The sequence below is a fragment of the Oncorhynchus nerka genome, linkage group LG7, assembly GCF_034236695.1.
Source record: "Oncorhynchus nerka isolate Pitt River linkage group LG7, Oner_Uvic_2.0, whole genome shotgun sequence".
Classification (NCBI taxonomy): Eukaryota; Metazoa; Chordata; class Actinopteri; order Salmoniformes; family Salmonidae; genus Oncorhynchus; species Oncorhynchus nerka.
In genome coordinates, this window is record NC_088402.1 from 25,693,796 (window position 1) to 25,711,630 (window position 17,835).

The window sequence follows — 17,835 nt, forward strand, 5'->3', positions numbered from 1 at the left end:
TCATCCCTAAAGCCAACACCTAATTTGGCCGCCTTTCGTTCCAGTTCTCTGCTGCCTGTGACTGGAACAAATTGCAAAAATCGCTGAAGTTGGAGACTTTTATCTCCCTCACCAACTTCAAACATCTGCTATCGGAGCAGCTAACCGATCGCTGCCGCTGTACATAGTCTATCGGTAAATAGCCCACCCATTTTTACCTACCTCATCCCCATACTGTTTTTATTTTTTTTAATTTTCTGCTCTTTTGCACACCAATATCTCTACCTGTACATGACCATCTGATCAATTATCACTCCAGTGTTAATCTGCAAAATTGTAATTATTCGCCTACCTCCTCATGCCTTTTGCACACAATGTATATAGACTCTCCTTTTTCTACTGTATTATTGACTTGTTAATTGTTTACTCCATGTGTAACTCTGTGTTGTCTGTTCACACTGCTATGCTTTATCTTGGCCAGGTCGCAGTTGCAAATGAGAACTTGTTCTCAACTAGCCTACCTGGTTAAATAAAGGTGAAATAAAAATAAATAAAAGTGGGGGTGGGTGGCCTGCTGCAGGAGGGACTGGTGCACTTCACAAAATAGATGGCTTCATGAGGGAGGAAAATTATGTGGATATATTGAAGCAGCATCTCAAGACATCAGTCAGGAAGTTAAAGCTTGGTCGCAAATGGGTCTTCCAAATGGACAATGACCCCAAGCATACTTCTAAAGTTGTGGCAAAATGGCCTAAGGACAACAAAGTCAAGGTATTGGAGTGGCCATCACAAAGCCCTGACCTAAATCCTGTAGAGTGTGTGAGCAAGGAGGCCTACAAACCTGACTCAGTTACACCAGCTTTGTCAGGAGGAATGGGCCAAAATTCACCCAACTTATTGTAGGAAGCTTGTGAAAGGTTACCTGAAACGTTTGACCCAAGTCAAGCAATTTAAAGGCAATGCACTGCACAAATGGAACGTAAATCAGAAAATATATAATATATGTTCTGGATTTTACAGATTGTGATTTTACTGCAGAAGAGTAGCAATTTGTCCATCTTTTTTATCACAAATTGTAATGGACTCACACTCCATTCCAGTTGGTGGCGGTAATGCACATTTTTGGTTGCCAACCACAGAAGTAGAAAATAACCGAATTGGGCTGGTTGTATGAACCATTGAGGTGTGATTGCAGCCAATGAAACCCAAATAGAGGACATGAGGCACAAACGGGAGTTGATATTCCGCCTGATACATAACAGCTGCGCCTTTCACATTAGTGAACACTTCAACGCTTGACGACACTGCGCAAACATTTAATGAGGAATACAATCATCATCAAATCCGGCGTTAACTCTCATTCATCAGGGATCTTTTTACTGGTGTTTCTTTACATTTACCCCGTGATATTCTATGCATGATGTCCGTACATGCACTGCGTAAAAGTGCAAGCTCCAGCTGCAGTAACATGGCACCAGCATCACTTCCCCTTACATCTTCATTTCTGCCTGCATCTCCGACGCATTGATGGAGGATGACGATTTGGAGTTGCTAGCGGGATAAATCATTAACATATTTGAAATGCCGGCATTCTCGTGTGCCTTTCCTGGCTGTCGCAGGGATCTCCTGGTAATAGTTTTAGTTGTGTTAGTGGGCATTGGATTACCTATTGAAGCCTCTGCCCCTGCATATCAATCGCATGGGACTGAAGGCTCACATTTAACTAATATAACAAATACTAAAAAGGCATTTCCTGTACTTGCCGTAAATTACGAACACGTACGAAAGCCTTTTGAGATCGCGCTATGGATCCTCCTCGCCTTATTGATGAAACTTGGTGAGTAATCAGCCTTTGCTTTTGTCACGATGTTAACGTGATACATTGGGAAAGCCTCCTGCTGCATTAATTGATATGGATTAATATGACACAGTATAAACCCCTCAACGTCACATTGCGTCATGCATCATGACACTGCAGCTGTCTGCTCAGGGGGTATGATAACTTGATTGAAAGCTTCAGACCCGTTTAGACGGACATTATTGCAATACTCTACAACTCGTCAATTCAGACAGGAATGTAATGTTATAAACATACTACAGTTCCTGCCAAGGAGTTTGGACACAGGAGTTAGACTTGCCCACCTTGTTCCTAATCGCTAAATTGGTGGTAGAAGTGGGATGATATTATAAACGTATCGTAACGACCCTGGGTTTATAAACGCGGAAATCGACCCTGCCGCACGAACATGCTTTTGCCGCACAGTCGATAGCGCGCCGGACCTCGGGCTAGAAGGTCGAGGGTTCGAGACCTGCTCCCTGCCTGTTTTTACACAGTATTGTGGGCACAACGTTCTCTGGTTCTTTGTGGCACAGGATTGGGCTTGGAAGCCATACTATTACCAATAAGTAAAAGTTGCTGCAGCCATACCCATTGTTCCAGCCCTACTTTTGATCATGAGACACTGCATCTTACCATGGACTTTATAAGCAATTGTCCCTCTCACCAGTCACCACTAGAAATAGATGCAGAAGTTCCATAAGATTAGTGTAATGGAGACTTGAGGATTAAACACTGCACGATTTGGCAAACATTTGAGTTGGAAATTATGAGAGTGAGGAGAGCAGTTTTTATCATGACCTGCCAGAGTTAAAGGGATGTAGGGGGTCGCTAGGGGTGTAGCTAGTTCTGCATGTATTTCCTGTGACTGTACTTTCACTTTTAAAATAGGCTATTGTTCATCTCAGAAAAAGACATACACACTACACAAATATTTCATATTGTATTTCGTATACTCATAGCCCTGTGTCCCAAATGGCACCATATTCTCTATATAGGGAATAGGGTGCCATTTGGGACACACAATATTGAGGGATCTTCCGTGTACATGTTGTCATTTCTGAGTCAGCTTGCCGGAGATAGTGATTGGCCGTGGGGCTTTCCCCTCCCTGTCTATCATTGGCCCAGCCCAATAAGTGAAGCTGATTTGGACTTATCTGCTGCAGCAGCAGCTCTCTCCTCAAGGCCAGCCTGCTCTTCTGTACTCTGTGATAACAGAAAGAGGAAAGGAGCTGGTGGGGGCTGATGCATACAGTGGCACATACAGCAGTATACCAATTTCAAACAGTGTCCTAGTCCTGAAATATTTACACTGTAGTCATTGAGACTGACTGTCTCCCAATATCCTTATCCTTCAGTTATTGTTATAATGAATGGTGTGTCTCTTGGGGGATACATACTGTTGATGAGTTTTAATGTCACGCGCACAAGTACAGTGAAATGCCTTTCTTGCAAGAACTTCTTGTGAGTTATGTAGGGTTTTTGTGCTTCACGCCCTTGGCCCATCCCAGATGTAGTAAATTATAACATTCCAGGACTCAGACATACATTAGGCGGAGACCCTTGAGGTACTGGAGTGGTACTAGGGTTCTCCTGTTTGTATCCACTTGCCCTAAGAAATGTATATCTGGGTTTAAGTTATCTGCAGTTGCAGCACCAGCATGGTTGACCTATGACTAGCAACTTGTGCAGTAGCATCCTGTGTGTTGCCTGAAATAGCGGTCTAAAAAAAGGCCTTTTACATTTTTTATGAGAGCTTAGAATGTCAGACAGTGATGCACAACTAACTGATTAGAGCATTTCATTCATCCAATAATTAAGTGGTTATATGTGTACAAGGGAACAACTTTGGTTTTAGAAGTGGGGGGGACGTAAATGTATTATATATATATATATATATTTTTTAATCCAGTCGGGTAAACACTCCAAACAGCCTACTCACCGCTAGGAGGTGCAATTTCAGAATGTAGGGGGGAGTTAAGTTGCACCTCTGTATGTGTATACTGTAAACTTAAAATAACTATATCCACTTCTACAGGCAGTTTGTTTTATACAATGTATTGCACATCTGAAGGCAATTGCAACAGAGGCTATATCAACATAGGGAGGAAATTGCACACATTCTTGCCTGGACACAGCAATGTCATAGTAATGAACCCACAGCCTTCTACTGACCTAGAACCGTATTCATAAATAAAAAACGAAAAGATCTAGGATCAGCTTTGCCTTTTAGATCATAATGAATAGGATTACATAAACAGGGAGGACCTGATCCTAGATAAGCACTCCTACTCTGACACTTTATGAATACGGTCCCTGGTGTACAGCAGACAGATATGTCTCTATAATAACATTAACTACCTCGTCTCCCCATTTAGGTTTCCATCTGATCCCGCGTCTGTCTGCCGTGGTCCCAGAGAGCTGCCTGCTGATCGTGGTGGGGCTGCTAGTGGGGGGGCTCATCAAGGTGATTGGAGAAGAGCCCCCAGTACTGGACTCCCAGCTCTTCTTCCTGTGCCTCCTCCCTCCCATCATCCTTGATGCTGGCTACTTCCTGCCGATCCGGCCCTTCACAGAGAATGTGGGCACCATCTTGGTGTTTGCGGTGATAGGTAACTAAGCACTGACTGCTAAGCACTTTATCCCTCCAGTGCAATTTGTATACAGATGTATTTGCTACTTTCATATTATCATATTTATATCATATAGTTAAACTGCCACAAACACATTTCCTAGCCTGGTCTCAGATCTGTTTGTGCTATAATGTCAAACTCCTTGTCATGCCATGGTTAGTGAACTACTACTACTACCCTTGTGAAAATTGTAATTTGTATACAATAATTTTGCCTTTGCTGGTATTGATACCATGTAATGTCACTTTAGTGAAATAAACCATTGTCCGTGTCCGAAATCTAGCTTGCCTACTAACTTAAACTGCATACTGTGTATACTAATCATACTACATACTGTTTAGAACGTACTGTTTAAAAACGAATGCAGTCAGCAATAAATATCAGCATACTAAGCTCCTCCTACTGAGAATGCCTCATCTAATGCGCAATTGTGTTGATTCCCGCCATTCGTTCATTTTGGTGCGGCGCATCCCCTCAGCTGATTATCAGCTGTTGTCAAACACACGTGGGTCTCGAAAGACCATTCTCTTCCTCAATATTGTGCAGCGAATTCTACTAGATGAAAAGCCTAAATGAGCTGGCATTTAAAGTGTTCAAAATTTCACATACTATAAAAGTATGTTTTTCCTTCATACCCAAAATGCCTACTATTTAGAATGCAAGTACAGGTATTAGGACACGGCCATTCTCTTTCTATCTCTTTCTAGGTACCCTGTGGAACGCCTTCTTTATGGGGGGCTTGCTGTACGCCTTGTGCCAGATCGAGAGCGTCGGTCTGAGCGGAGTTGACCTGCTGGCCTGCCTGCTCTTCGGCTCCATCGTGTCGGCCGTGGACCCCGTGGCCGTGCTGGCTGTGTTTGAAGAGATCCATATCAACGAGTTGGTTCACATCCTGGTGTTTGGGGAGTCCCTTCTCAATGATGCTGTCACAGTGGTGAGTGTTAAGAGTTTTCCAACCAAGGTGCATGAATTGAGCAGAAAACTGTGCTTCCAAGAGGAAATTCAGGAACTATTTATGGGCAGTGGATTGATAAAACCAGCGTGCTTCGGCCCTTCGCCTTCATCGGGGTCATTTGTCACAGTGGGGACAAATCAAATTTGAGGCCAAATTTTATTTTGGGTGATACTGTTAGTTCACGCAGTTGCTGCATTTCTCTTTCTGTGTACATTGTTTGCTTGTTTCCATCAACTCAAGTTAACATGACAGGAGCTGTTTTGTTACTTTATTCCAATGCCAGCTGTGTAAATTTAGTGTTCATTTCCAGACCCGTGGCTAACGCCACCAGCCACCCCGCTTAACAGGCAGCCAGTGTTCTCACAGCTGAGGAGAATGAGCATAATCCATTTTCTATTAACCATGATGGAGCACTTTCCTCTCTGCTAGCGGCTAACTGTAAGGTACACAATATATACAAAAGTATGTGGACACCCCTTCAAATTTTGGGATTCGGCTATTTCAGCCACACTCGTTGTTGACAGGTATATAAAATCGAGCACACCGCCATGCAATCTCCATAGACAAACATTGGCTAGTCAGTTAGTCAAACTTCTGCCCTGCTAGAGCTGCCCCGGTCAATTGTAAGTGCTGTTATTGTGAAGTGAAAACGTCTAGGAGCAACAACGCAAAGTGGTAGACTACACAAGCTCACAGAACGGGATCGGCGAGTGCTGAAGTGCGTAGCGCATAAAAATCATCTGTCCTCGTTTGCAACACTCACTACGAGTTCCATGTGCAATGCCTAGCATCGGCTGGAGGGGTGTAAAGCTCGACGCCATTGGACTCTGGAGCAGTGGAAACACGTTCTCTGGAGTGATGAATCACGCTTCACCATCTGGTAGTCCGACGAACGAATCTGGGTTTGGTGGATGCCAGGAGAACGCTATCTGCCCAAATGCATAGTGCTAACTGTAAAGTGCTTCCAACTTTGTGGCAACAGTTTGGGGAAGGCCCTTTCCTGTTTCAGCATGACAATGCCCCCATGCACAAAGCGAGGTCCATACAGAAAATGGTTTGTTGAGATTGTTGTGGAAGTACTGGCCTACACAGAGCCCGGACCTCAACCCCATCGAACACCTTTGGCATGAATTAGAACACCAACTGTGAGCCAGGCCTAATCGCTCAACATCAGTGCCCGACCTCACTAATGCTCTTGTAGCTGAATGGAAGCAAGTCCCCGCAGAAATGTTCCAACATCTAGTGGAAAGCCTTCCCAGAAGAGTGGAGGCTGTTATAGCAGCAAAGGGGGGGACCAACTCCATATTAATTCCCATGATTTTGAAATGAGATGTTCGACGAGCAGGTGTCCACATACTTTTGGTCATATAGTGTAGATGGCATTTGACTGTGGCTCACTCACCGGCTCACTGTATGTGTAAACATCTATTAATAGCAGTTTAGGTGCTTTTGGCAGGTGTAGATATTACTCAGCCAAATGGTTCTGACTATGCCAACCCGGACCACTGATTCAGCTATCACCCAAACAGGATGTTGGTTTAATGGAGCAGTAAAGCAATGGGAGGGTATTTACTGCCTGGCGGTGATAATGGCCTCAGTGTTCCAAAAGACTGAAGAGCTGAGAGGGGCTGATGCCAGCTAGGGTGCATCCCAAATGGCACCTTATTCCCTACATAGTGCAACCACTACTAGTCAAAAGTAGTTCACTATATACTAGGACTAGGGTACCATTTGGGACTCGACCCTAGTATCTTGAGTTTGTCTGAAGGATACCATATAGATAGTCCACATGTTGTTTGCATACCATGTATAATCATGTTACCATTCAACCAATAGGTAACGTGAAGCAAATGGATAATGTGTCTCAGCATATAACACGGGTGTAGGGATATACTGGTGTAGTGGTTAGAGGACCCTTTGCTTGAAATCAAGCCTGATCAAGGATAACGTGAAGCAGAATCAAATCGACAACTATAGCTACATCTAGTTGATTGAATATGGCTATTTCCTGGACATATAGTCTGTGTCCCAAATGGCACACTATCCCTTATGTAGGGTGCCATTTGGGACTCACAAACACATCTCTGCGAATTTCCACTGACCCCTCCTTCGTCCCTCCATGCAGGTTCTGTACAACCTGTTTGAGGAGTTCTCCAAAGTGGGGACGGTCACTGTATTGGATGTGTTCCTAGGCGTGGTGTGTTTCTTCGTGGTGTCCCTAGGAGGGGTCCTGGTGGGGGCCATATACGGCTTCTTGGCAGCCTTCACCTCTCGTTTCACCTCTCACACCCGCGTCATCGAACCCCTTTTCGTCTTCCTATACAGCTACATGGCCTACCTTTCCTCCGAGATGTTCCATCTCTCTGGTATCATGGCGTAAGTAGCTATTTGACAGAGAACAGATGTGTATTGATTTGGGAGATGGGACATTAAGGAGACGGGACACCATTCGGTTGGCTTCAGTATGTTACATGGAGCATTATGGTTACTGTAGTACATCATGCTATAAGTTGAACTGACAAATTAACATGAAGTCACAATGAAAATGGTCTTGTACTACCTTCCGTAGTTTGATAGCATGTGGGGTTGTGATGCGGCCCTATGTGGAGGCCAACATATCCCACAAGTCCTACACCACCATCAAGTACTTCCTGAAGATGTGGAGCAGCGTGAGCGAGACACTCATCTTCATCTTCCTGGGCGTGTCCACGGTGGCAGGGCCACATGCCTGGAACTGGACCTTCGTCATCACCACCGTCATCCTCTGTCTGGTGTCACGAGTACTGGGTCAGTATTATGCAAAATGCTAATTCTTTAAAGATTTCCATAAAAGTTACAGTAAAACAGATGACATATAAATGTGGAATAAAATGTTAAAAACCAAAATGTAAATACACTAACATTAAAGTATAAAGTTTTTCATCCGTTTCATTTATACTTGGGGAAAAATGTATTTATTTTATCTGTCTGTGTATTACAGGTGTGATTGGCCTTACATTCATCATAAACAAATTCCGTATTGTCAAGTTGACCAAAAAGGACCAGTTCATTGTGGCCTACGGTGGCCTGCGAGGGGCCATAGCTTTCTCCCTGGGATACCTGCTGTCAAATAGTCACCAAATGAGGAACTTGTTCCTGACAGCAATCATCACTGTCATTTTCTTTACTGTGTTTGTGCAGGTGAGGCAGATAATCTGAATGATGCTCTAAAGCAGTGCTTCCCAACACCTCCAATAACCCCAACAGTACACTTTTTTTGTGAAAGTCACTCAGTAAAATACTATTTGAGTGAAAGTCTAAAAGTATTTGGGTCTAAATGTACTTAAGTATGAAAGGTAAATGTAATTTCTAAAATATACTTAAGTATCAAAAGTATAAGTATAAATAATATACAATTCCTTATATGAAGCAAACCAATTTTCTCCCATTTTTATTTATTTATGGATAACCAGGGGCTTACTCCAAAGCATTTGTGTTTAGTGAGTCTGCCAGATCAGAGGCAGCAAGTATGACCAGGGATATTCTCCTGATAAGTGTATGAATTGGACAATTTTCCTGTCCTGCTAAGCATTTCAAAATGTAATGAGTACTTTTGGGTGTCAGGGAAAATGTATTGAGTAAAAAGTAAATTATTTTCTTTAGGAATGTAATGAAGTAAAAGTTTTCAAAAATAGAAATTGTGAAGTATAGATACCCCCACAAATGACTTGAGTAGTACTTTTCTTTAAGTACTTTACCTCACTGCTGTTGGAGGTACTGGAGTTGGGAAACACTGCCCTAAAGCGTAGGTGTCAAACTCATTCCATGTGGAGTCGAGTGTCTGGAGGTTTTTGATCATCCATTGTTCTTGATTGAGCAATTAAGGTTACTGATTAGTTAGGAACTTCCCACACCTGGTTGTCTGGGTGTTGAAATTCAAGGAAATAACAAAAATCAACAGATGTTTGCCTCTCCATGGAATAAGTTTTTGACACCCCTACTCTGAAGTTCAAACATTCCTTGACTCTGCTCCAAAATGTTACTGTAAATCTCTGAAAAAGTGAAATGGAACACTTTGACCTGCTTGTATAGACAAGGTTCACTTTACAACTAACTACTGCTTTTCTGGGTGTTTTCAGGGTATGACAATCAGGCCCTTGGTTGAGCTACTTGCTGTGAAGAAGAAGAAGGAGAGCAAGCCTTCCATCAATGAGGAGATTCACACAGAGGTAATCTCGGAATCCCAGAACCAAAATCTTGCAAAGCAGCATCACCTATTTATGTTACGTACAGTTGAAGTCGGAAGTTTACATACACCTTAGCCAAATACATTTAAACTCAGTTTTTTTTAAATCCTGACATTTAATTATTGTAAAAATTCCCTGTCTTAGGTCAGTTAGATCACCACTTTATTTTTGAATGTGAAATGTCAGAATAACAGTAGAGAATGATTTATTTCAGCTTTTATTTCTTTCATCACATTCCCAGTGGGTCAGAAGTTTACATACACTCAATTAGGTTTTGGTAGCATTGCCTTTCAATTCTTTAACTTGGGTCAAATGTTTCGGGTAGCCTTCCAACAAGCTTCCCACAATAAGGTGGGGGAATTTTGGCCCATTCCTCCTGACAGAGCTGGTGTAACTGAGTGAGGTTTGTAGGCCTCCTTGCTCGCACACACTTTTTCAGTTCTGCCCACAACATTTCTATGGGATTGAGGTCAGGGCTTTGTGATGGCCACTCCAATACCTTGACTTTGTTGTCCTTAAGCCATTTTGCCACAACTTTGGAAGTATGCTTATGGTCATTGTCCATTTGGAAGACCCATTTGCGACCAAGCTTTAACTTCCTGACTGATGTCTTGAGATGTTGCTTCAATATAGCCACATAATTTTCCTCCCTCGTGATGCCATCTATTTTGTGAAGTGCACCAATCCCTCCTGCAGCAAAGCACCCCCACAACATGATGCTGCCACCCCCGTGCTTCGTGGTTGGTATGGAGTTTTTCGGCTTGCAAGCCTCCCCCTTTGTCCTCCAAACATAACGAAGTTCATTATGGCCAAACAGTTCTATTTTTGTTTCATCAGACCAGAGGACATTTCTCCAAAAAGTACGATCTTTGTCCGCATGTGCAGTTGCAAACCGTAGTCTGGATTTTTTATGGCGGTTTTGGAGCAGTTGTTTCTTCCTCGCTGAGTAGCCTTTCAGGTTATGTCGATATAGGACTCGTTTTACTGTGGATATAGATACTTTTGTACCGGTTTCCTCCAGCATCTTCACGGGGTCCTTGGTTGTTGTTCTGTGATTGATTTGCACTTTTCGCACCAAAGTACGTTCATCTCTAGGAGACAAAACGCAACTCCTTCCTGTGAGGTATGACAGCTGCGTGGGCCCATGGTGTTTATACTTGCGTACTATTGTTTGTACAGATGAACGTGGTACCTTCAGGCGTTTGGAAATTGCTCCCAAGGATGAACCAGATTTGTGGAGGTCTACAATTTTTTTCTGAGGTCTTGGCTGATTTTTTTTTTTGATTTTCCCATGATGTCAAGCAAAGAGACACTGAGTTTGAAGGTAGGCCTTGAAATATATCCACAGGTACACCTCCAATTGACACAAATGATATCAATTAGCCTATCAGAAGCTTCTGAAGCCATGACATAATTTTCTGGAATTTTCCAAGCTGTTTAAAGGCACAGTCAACCTAGTGTATGTAAACTTCTAACCCACTGGAATTGTGATACAGTGAAATAATCTGTCAACAATTGTTGGAAAAATGACATGGCTTGCACAAAGTAGATGTCCTAACCGACTTGCCAAAACTGTAGTTTGTTAACAAGAAATTTCTGGAGTGGTTGAAAAACAAGTTTTAATGACTACAACCTAAGTGTATGTAAACTTCCGACTTCAACCATACGTCTGTCCACTAGATATTACACCTGGGTGACAAGCAGTATTATTATACTGTAGTATGGGTCCTTACATATTACACTAAATTAAATGCATGGTTAATCAGAGACTTTGTAAACACCTAATTTTCTCTCTTAGTTCCTGGACCATCTCCTCACAGGAGTTGAGGGTGTCTGTGGCCATTATGGGCATTATCACTGGAAGGAGAAGTATGGATCCCATGCCACTGTGAAATAAACATATTAAAAGGATTGATATCATTTTGGGGAATAAAGCAGCCATTTTATTCTTCACACATCATGAACTCTCTTCCTCTTTATCTCTATTTTGATCTCTCTCTCTCTCTCCATCCATCTCCTTTTTGTTCTGTTTTTCCCTCTTTCCATTCCTCATATCAGGCTTAACCGCTTCAACAAGACCTACGTGAAGAGGTGGCTTATAGCGGGCGAGAACTTTAAGGAGCCTGAGTTGATCGCCTTCTACCGCAAGATGGAGCTGAAGCAGGCTATTATGATGGTGGAGAGTGGTCAGCTGCCCTCAGTTCTGCCCTCCACCATCTCCATGCAGTAAGTAATGCCTCCTATTTCTGTTTAAGATATACTTATTTTTAACCCCTGGAGTGCAACCTGTCCTTTGTGCATATCATCCGTGCAGTAAGAGTAAGGGCCCATTACTGTCCAAATCCGTTCCTCTCCACCAGAGGCCACTGTTGGCTTAAGCTTAAATCATAGTCCACAGACGCTAGGACCCGATCGTCCAGCGTCCCATTGTGACATAGCTACGCAGCTTTCAGACCACCATCTGCGGTGGACACAGCCTGAATGCGCACCTCCCCACAATTTCCAACCAACGTGTCTCTGGTACACATCCTCTATTCATTTGTGTTGAATGTGTTGACAGTTGACGAAATAGCTTGAGCTGCAGTGAGAATTTGAAAAGTTTTAAAGCCAACAGTCCAATGTTCTAGAACACTGCTGTGTGTACATGTACACATGTGGTACTCTGTTAGATCCTTAACCTAGTCCCAGATCTGTCATGCGGTGTGACAGGAGTTGGCAAGACCGTACAAACCGACCTGGAACTAGGCTACAAGTGGCCTGTCTGTTCGTGACTGTGGTGTGATGGCAATTTTGGTCATATCTTTGATCTGTGTCTCCCAAGGAACATCCAGCCCAGAGCGATTCCACGGGTCTCTAAGAAACGGGAGGAAGAGATCAGAAGGATCCTGAGGGCCAACCTGCAGAACAACAAGCAAAAAGTCAGTTATAATAAAGGAATTTGGTTGAAATTGAATGTCTGAAGGGGAATTAGGTTTGCCACCTGAGGAAGATAGAAAAACAGAATATACACACAGGCATACCCGCCATGCCTCTTTTTTTAGAGTAACGTATGATGTCTCTTTATGTGTCAGACAGAGCTCTGTTACAGTTTCTCTTAGCTATTATCCCCGGGCACCAAGCAACACCATTTTCACATCCAGTTCCTTGTTTCCCCAGATGCGCAGCAGATCCTACAGCAGACACACTCTGTTTGACGCCGATGAGGAAGACAACGTGAGCGAGGTGCGCCTACGGAAGACTAAGATGGAGATGGAGAGGAGGGTCAGTGTGATGGAGAGGAGGGTAAGTGTGATGGAGAGGGAGGGTAAGTGTGATGGAGAGGGAGGGTAAGTGTGATGGAGAGGGAGGGTAAGTGTGATGGAGAGGGAGGGTAAGTGTGATGGAGAGGGAGGGTAAGTGTGATGGAGAGGGAGGGTAAGTGTGATGGAGAGGGAGGGTAAGTGTGATGGAGAGGGAGGGTAGGTGTGATGGAGAGGGAGGGTCGGTGTGATGGAGAGGGAGGGTCGGTGTGATTGAGAGGGAGGGTCGGTGTGATTGAGAGGGAGGGTCGGTGTGATTGAGAGGGAGGGTCGGTGTGATTGAGAGGGAGGGTCGGTGTGATTGAGAGGGAGGGTCGGTGTGATTGAGAGGGAGGGGCGGTGTGATGGAGAGGAGGGTCAGTGTTTGGAATAGACCCCAGTCCAGTGTTCTTTCTTGACCACGGCTATGTCTCCAACCTTGCAGAGATTTTGCCTCATTGCAATAATGAAGCATATTGACGTTGTAACAATATTGTTTCTGCAGATGAGCCACTACCTCACTGTTCCAGCCAACCGGGAGTCACCTAGGCCTGGAGTCAGGCGAGTCAGGTTTGAATCAGGTCTGTCAGTCTAACACACCTGGGTCGTATTCATCAGGGCACACCGCAGCACAATATTGTAGAATGAAAACAAGCATTTCTTATTGGACTGAGTTCAGATAGTACCTCCCTGTTTCTGACAATTTTCTTCTGTTTTGTGTCTTGTTGCTTCTGTCTGTCACTGAAACGGTTATAATTCCTAAAAAACGTGCCCCTGTATATATGCATATTATGTTGTTATATTCAATATAAATATGCAGTAAAAAGAGTTCAGATTTGTAACGTAAGTGTTGATAACAGACCTGGGATAACTAGTTGTAATTATGCTGTGTGGAAAGTAACAATTTTTTTGAGGGAAACAAATAGTTACTTCAAATATACAGATCCCCAAAAATGACTACTTTTCTAAATGTACTTGTACAGATCTGAGAAAGCAACTAGTTTTTTGAAACTATAGAGCACACACAATCTCACAAGATGGCAATTTTGGGATATTTGTTTCCTTTGACACTGAATAGCCATATTTTGTTACTGTTAGCATTCTCAGTAACACTTAACATTTAGCTGTTCTTGTGTAATAAAACTGTAATTACATTTGTAGCAACATGTATTACCATGTTACATAATACTTTGGCAATTGCATTTTATTTGCACAGCAATGAGCTGAGTTTTTGTAACTACTGTACACAAGGAATAGTGATTTACTTATCCCACTTATGTAATATCTCCATTATTGTGCAATTATAAAGCAATTTCCAAAGTTAGGTATCAACAATGTTGCTATTGTAATAATCAAAGTTACTACACATGTATAAGAAGTTGTCAAGTGTTACTCTACCTTATGTTTCACTCATTACGAACATATATTTGTTTGTCATTTTGGAGCTGAAAAATTGGTCTACTGTGATGTTGAGATTCGATGTCCCTCTCGTATTCAACTCTAGGCTATAGGCAATATTAAGATTCATATTTAAGAGCCCTCCAAACCATGTGTTATTGATCATATATTTAGACTATTTCAACTAACTGTTGTAGTTTTTTGGTTCTTAATCAAATATTTGGAAGCCACCAAATAAAGAATTTTAAATAATGTTCAATAATATTCAAATAGCTTTTTATTATTTGGTTTTCTGAGATCTATTCAAAATACTTCCAAATATTATTGGTTTTTCTGAAACCTGTATTTGAATATCAAATAAACTAGTTGCCTTTTAGTTAACTATATTTGACTACCTTGAGTATTTGAAAAGTAGGTATTTTAAAATAAACTACAAAATACAACTATTTTCTGCCCAGCTCTGGTTAATAATACTTTCTTTCTTCAAGACAACCAGGTTTTCAGTGCTGACAGTTTCCCTACTGTCCACTTTGAGCAGCCTTCCCCTGCCAGCACACCTGACGCTGTCAGCCTAGAGGAGGAGGTACCCAAGAGGCCTAGCCTGAAAGCAGACATAGAAGGACCCAGGGGTAATGCGTCAGACAACCACCAGGGCGAACTGGACTACCAGAGACTAGCACGCTGTCTAAGCGACCCCGGTCCCAATAAAGACAAGGAGGACGACGATCCCTTCATGTCCTGTTAAAGAACATCTTTTAACAGCGCTTCAAATGAGGAGAATGAGGAGAATAATCGGATTCCACTATTCCTTAATTCTCCTCTGGCACTTACTTGTATGAGATGGAGATTTTTCTATGGCAACATCTCAAAGTATCTCATCTATCGAAGGACATTTCTAATTTATCTCTGTGCCGTTGTTGTTGTATTTCTCATATTTGGGTCCTTGTTCTTTGGTATTTTTGATGTAATATAATGTGAATAATTTGCCAAAGGTTCACGTACCAATTTTTCTTGAACCATTCTTCAATATCATGAAATCATGACTCAAGATTTGTTTGTGTTTCAGATATTTTTTTAAATGTTTTTTTGTTATGTAAAATCACGGCTTCCTTTTAGAGAGAGGAATGTAGGTGTTTGTTAGCACTTCTGTCTTAATACGTTTTCACATGATAGTGCTTCTCATTCACTTTATTCACATGAATATTAAATATGTTTTCTCAGGGACTGCATCACAGGGTAGCTGGCCAACTACCCTTAGCAGCCAGAAAACACACTCCTGGTAACTATATAAATACAATTGCAATTTCCAGTATGTCTTTTGACTGGATAAAAGCCTTTTCATTGGAAGCAAGTAGCAAAATAGATTGCATATCACTCAAAGTAATCGCACTCATACCTTGTCTCCACTGTATTTGGGTCTGAAGCGGTCAAAATCCATTTAGACTTGTAAGTGATTGTCTAAAAAAAGGAAGTTGCCAAGTTGAATAATTTTTTATAAGAAAGACAATGCAGGCCTATTTGAAATGGGTTGAATTGTTAGCAGTTTGTACTGAGAGGTAAAACAAGCTTTACAGATAATATGCATCAGAAATTAAGATGACTTCCTGACTGAGTTTAACAATAAAGTGGTCATAAAATACAAATATTTTGTTGGATATTTTAATAGTGAGATTTGTGGTAAAATAATTAAGATATACTGCCATCAGGGGTCAGTATGTAGCCAAAGCCTGAAATTGATGAGAGAGAGGAGGGGGTGAGAGAGAAAGGGCCAGTTGCCAGGACCACAAATACAAATTTCATCTAGACACTGTTGCCCTAGAGCACACAAAAAACTATACCCCGACCTAAACATCAGCGTCACAAGTAACTTCCACAAAGCTGCGAGCATGTGCCATTAAAAAGAACATACAATTTGACATATCAATTAGGATCTGGCTAAAAATACTTGGATCAGTAATATAACTCATTGCCCTTCATGGTTCGGCAGTCAGACAAACACCAAATTGAGACTAAAATATCCTGTGTGTACAACGTAAAACACCAAATAAATGCAGAGCAGGCCGATACCCTCTAATTATCAAAATCCAGAAAAGAGCCGTTAAATTCTACAACCACCTAAAAGGAAGCGATTCCCAAACCTTCCATAACAAAGCCATCACCTACAGAGAGATGAACCTGGAGAAGAGCCCCCTAAGCAAGCTGGTCCTGGGGCTCCGTTCACAAACACACCCCACAGAGCCCCAGGACAGCAACACAATTAGACCCAACCATATGAGAAAAAAAAAGATAATTACTTGACAAATTGGAAAGAATTTACCAAAAAACAGAGCAAACTAGAATGTTATTTGGCCCTAAACAGAGAATACACAGTGGCAGAATACCTGACCACTGTGACTGACACAAAATTAAGGAAAGCTTTGCCTATGTACAGATTCAGTGAGCATAGCCTTGGTATTGAGAAAGGCCGCCATAGGCAGACCTGGCTCTCAAGATAAGATAGGCTATGTGCACACTGCCCACAAAATTAGGTGGAAACTGAGCTGCACTTTCTAACCTCCTGCGAAATGTATGACCATACTAGACACATTTCCCCCATAATAAAAAATAAAGATTACACATACCCACAAATTGAAAATGAACCCAATTTTGATTTGGTGAAATACCACAGTGTGCCATCACAGCAGCAAGATATGTGACCTGTTGCCACAAGAAAAGGGCAACCAGTGAAGAACAAACACCATTGTAAATACAACCCATGTTTATTGATTTTCCCTTTTGTACTTTAACTATTTGCACATATGACATTTGAAATGTCTTTATTTTGGAACTTTTGTGAGTGTAATGTTTAATTGTTTATTGTACTTTTGTTTATTATCTACTTCATTTGCTTTGGCAATGTTAACATATGTTTCCCATGCCAATAAAGACTTTAAATTGAAGTGAAATTAAGAGTGGGTTAGTGAGAGAAAGACTGTGAGTAAGTGACATTTTATTGGAGGGCCCCACCCTCCCGCCTTGCTAGCTAAACATTTGTGCAGCACTCCTCTTGACAGCAGAGAGAAGTTTAAGAGTTCATTTCCTGTAATTCAACATTTTTCCATAGGCATTAGAGAAAATGTTGCAGTTTTAAAGCAAGTTTGCTGCAATTCTACACTTTTTGCCATGGGGCAGAGAGAAGATTTTGCAATTGTATTACTATACTGAACAAAAATATAAATGCACCATGCAAAATTCATTGATATTACTGAGTTACAGTTCATATGAGGAAATCAGTCAATTGAAATAAATTCATTAGGCCCTAATCTATTGATTTCCCATGATTGGGAATACAGATATGCATATGTTGGTCACAGATACCTTACAAAATGGGTCTCACAATGGGACCTCAGGATCTCGTCACGGTATTTTTGTGCATTCAAATTGCCATTGCTAAAATGCAATTGTGTTCGTTGTCCGTAGCTTATGCCTGCCATTACCATATCCCCACTGTCACCATGGGGGCACTGTTCACAAAGTTGACATCAGCAAA

General features: G+C 41.9%; 1 protein-coding gene across 2 annotated transcripts; it reads left to right on the forward strand.

Annotated features, from left to right (window-relative positions):
• Positions 1-1,157: 1,157 nt before the first annotated feature.
• On the forward strand, positions 1,158-15,949 carry slc9a1b (solute carrier family 9 member A1b). Of its 2 annotated transcripts, none has more exons than XM_029663023.2 (13): positions 1,158-1,816; positions 4,195-4,428; positions 5,157-5,383; positions 7,530-7,780; positions 7,974-8,191; positions 8,385-8,584; positions 9,523-9,612; positions 11,429-11,499; positions 11,689-11,856; positions 12,452-12,548; positions 12,787-12,912; positions 13,414-13,489; positions 14,795-15,949. In XM_029663023.2, exons 1-13 carry the CDS (start codon positions 1,561-1,563, stop codon positions 15,049-15,051), a joined length of 2,271 nt encoding a protein of 756 aa, XP_029518883.2. In that variant the 5' UTR covers positions 1,158-1,560; the 3' UTR covers positions 15,052-15,949. The 2 variants fall into 2 exon arrangements, with proteins under 2 accessions (XP_029518883.2, XP_029518885.2); XM_029663025.2 differs by having other exon boundaries at positions 14,803-14,916.
• Positions 15,950-17,835: the final 1,886 nt, after the last annotated feature.

What these genes read in the sequence shown, in the direction of transcription:
- slc9a1b (XM_029663023.2), top strand. Translation starts at nt 1,561, where the DNA reads ATGCCGGCATTCTCGTGTGCCTTTCCTGGCTGTCGCAGGGATCTCCTG. An exon ending in TCTGGTGTCACGAGTACTGG is followed by an intron (nt 8,192 to 8,384) that starts GTCAGTATTATG and finishes TGTGTATTACAG; the next exon opens with GTGTGATTGGCCTTACATTC. An exon ending in TCAGTGTGATGGAGAGGAGG is followed by an intron (nt 12,913 to 13,413) that starts GTAAGTGTGATG and finishes TTGTTTCTGCAG; the next exon opens with ATGAGCCACTACCTCACTGT.